Source organism: Entamoeba dispar, genomic scaffold (assembly GCF_000209125.1).
Source record: "Entamoeba dispar SAW760 scf_1105229461867 genomic scaffold, whole genome shotgun sequence".
NCBI lineage: Eukaryota > Evosea > Mastigamoebida > Endamoebidae > Entamoeba > Entamoeba dispar.
The window spans coordinates 5,729-7,648 of record NW_001854907.1 but is presented as its reverse complement, the minus strand read 5'-3'; the positions used below and the strand labels follow the sequence as shown (position 1 = coordinate 7,648).

Sequence of the window (1,920 nt, the reverse complement as noted above, 5' to 3'; positions counted from 1 at the left end):
GTTTAAATGAGAAAGAATGTAATAAATGTGAAGAAGAATATATAATAATAAATAAAGAATGTATTCATTATTCAAATATTAATAAATGTAAAGAAACAAAAAATAATAAATGTTCAAAATGTTCATTTTGGTATGGAATCAATGAAGAAGGAACAAAATGTAATAAAGAAATCGTATGGTGGATGATAATGATAATTATCATCATTATACTTATTATCATCATTATAATAATTATAATTATAATAATAATGATTAATTACATTATAAAACGCAAAGAAAAGAAAGAACAAGAGAAAACAACAACAATATTTAAAATTTCACAATCAAATATCAAATTTATATCACTTGGAGATGGAATAATAACAAATAAAAAAGAAATAGAAATAGGAGAAGGAGAAGAAATTGAAGTAAATAAAGAAATTAGAGAATTAATATGTATTGGAAATGAGAAGAAAGAAAAAAAGAAAATACAAATAAGTAGTAAAGAAGAAAATGAAAAATATTCAATTAGAACAAACCCAAATATCATTACAATTGAAGGAGGATATGCATGTGAATTTGAAATATTCACTACAATCAAATGTACTACTAAAATTAAAGAACAAATAATGATAATTAGTAAAACACTTAATAAAACACAAGAAGAAATAATTAAAAGTATTTCAATTAAAGGAGAAACACAAATATCAACACGACTTGATCCAGATGAAATAAAAGAAGAACATAAAATAGGAGAAAGATCATTTGGAATTGTATATATCGGAGAATTTAGAGGGAATCAAGTAGCAATTAAAAAATGAAAGAAATTGATAAAGATGAAGATAAAATGAAAGAATTTGAGAAAGAAGTAATGATGTTAGATAAATTTAGAAGTGAATATATCATTCATTTTTATGGAGCAGTATTTATTCCTAATAAAATATGTATGATAACAGAATATGCAAAATATGGATCAATACAAGATTTAATTAATAAAAGAACAAACACAGAAATACCTAATAAAATAAGAATTAAATTCATGATAGATGGAGCAAAAGGAATTTCATATCTTCATTCAAATGGAATACTACATCGAGACATTAAACCAGATAATTTTCTTGTTATAACACTTGATGATAATATTGGAGTTAATTGTAAATTAACAGATTTTGGAAGTTCAAGAAACATTAATATGATGATGACAAATATGACATTCACAAAAGGGATAGGAACACCAAAATACATGGCACCAGAAGTATTGAAACGAGAACATTATAAAATGGCATCAGATATGTATTCATGTCCAATAACAATGTTACAAATCATTACATGGAAAGAACCATTTCCTAAAGAAATATACAATTTTCCATGGGATATTGCAGAATCAATCACATCAGGTAAACGACCACCAATAATACAAGAAGTTAAAGAAGACATTAAAGAAATTATTGAAAAAACATGGAAACAAGAACCGAAAGAAAGAATAAGAATAGAAGAATATTAAGAATGTTAGAAAGCCTATGAACACAGGACTGACTAAAACTATTATTTATTAAGTTTTTATGAACAAATTAAAAAACAAAATGAAAATACAAAAATGAAATAAGGAAGAATTGTCCTTTCTTTAATAATTGATAGACAACAGGAATTATTAAATTTAAATAAAAAAATGTATTTGATAATGTAGTTAAAGTATGAAGACCTCTGATTTTTATCAAGTTATTTAAAGAATTTCTGGTATTAACAGAGAAAATAATAATTCATTATTTTTCATATTATTGGTAAAAATCCTTCTTTCGAATATAAAACACAGAAAATCAATTAGCCTTTCATCAATCATTCATCTCCATTTACAATAATTAACAAAACTTTTTTTTATCAATTATCTGTTTTATATCTTTTCTTTAATTTTAAATGATGTTATAACAATTTAAAAAAAAA

At 23.2% G+C, this 1,920-nt stretch overlaps 2 protein-coding genes across 2 annotated transcripts, besides 4 other annotated features; both read left to right on the top strand.

Moving 5' to 3' along the window:
• The first annotated feature begins 36 nt into the window (after window positions 1-36).
• Window positions 37-111: a sequence feature (AT_rich).
• A 71-nt stretch (window positions 112-182) lies between these two features.
• Window positions 183-253: a microsatellite.
• Window positions 249-800, top strand: EDI_350860 (uncharacterized protein; the record flags this gene model as incomplete). Its single annotated transcript, XM_001738992.1, has 1 exon — window positions 249-800. The coding sequence occupies one exon, from the start codon at window positions 249-251 to the stop codon at window positions 798-800; it is 552 nt and encodes a 183-aa protein (XP_001739044.1).
• Window positions 356-499: a microsatellite.
• A 26-nt stretch (window positions 801-826) lies between the features above and the next one.
• EDI_350850 (dual specificity mitogen-activated protein kinase kinase, putative) lies at window positions 827-1,483 on the top strand (the record flags this gene model as incomplete). The annotated part of the gene is made up of 1 exon (XM_001738991.1): window positions 827-1,483. The coding sequence occupies one exon, from the start codon at window positions 827-829 to the stop codon at window positions 1,481-1,483; it is 657 nt and encodes a 218-aa protein (XP_001739043.1).
• Window positions 1,484-1,625: 142 nt separating this feature from the next.
• Window positions 1,626-1,650: a sequence feature (AT_rich).
• The last annotated feature ends 270 nt before the right edge of the window (window positions 1,651-1,920 follow it).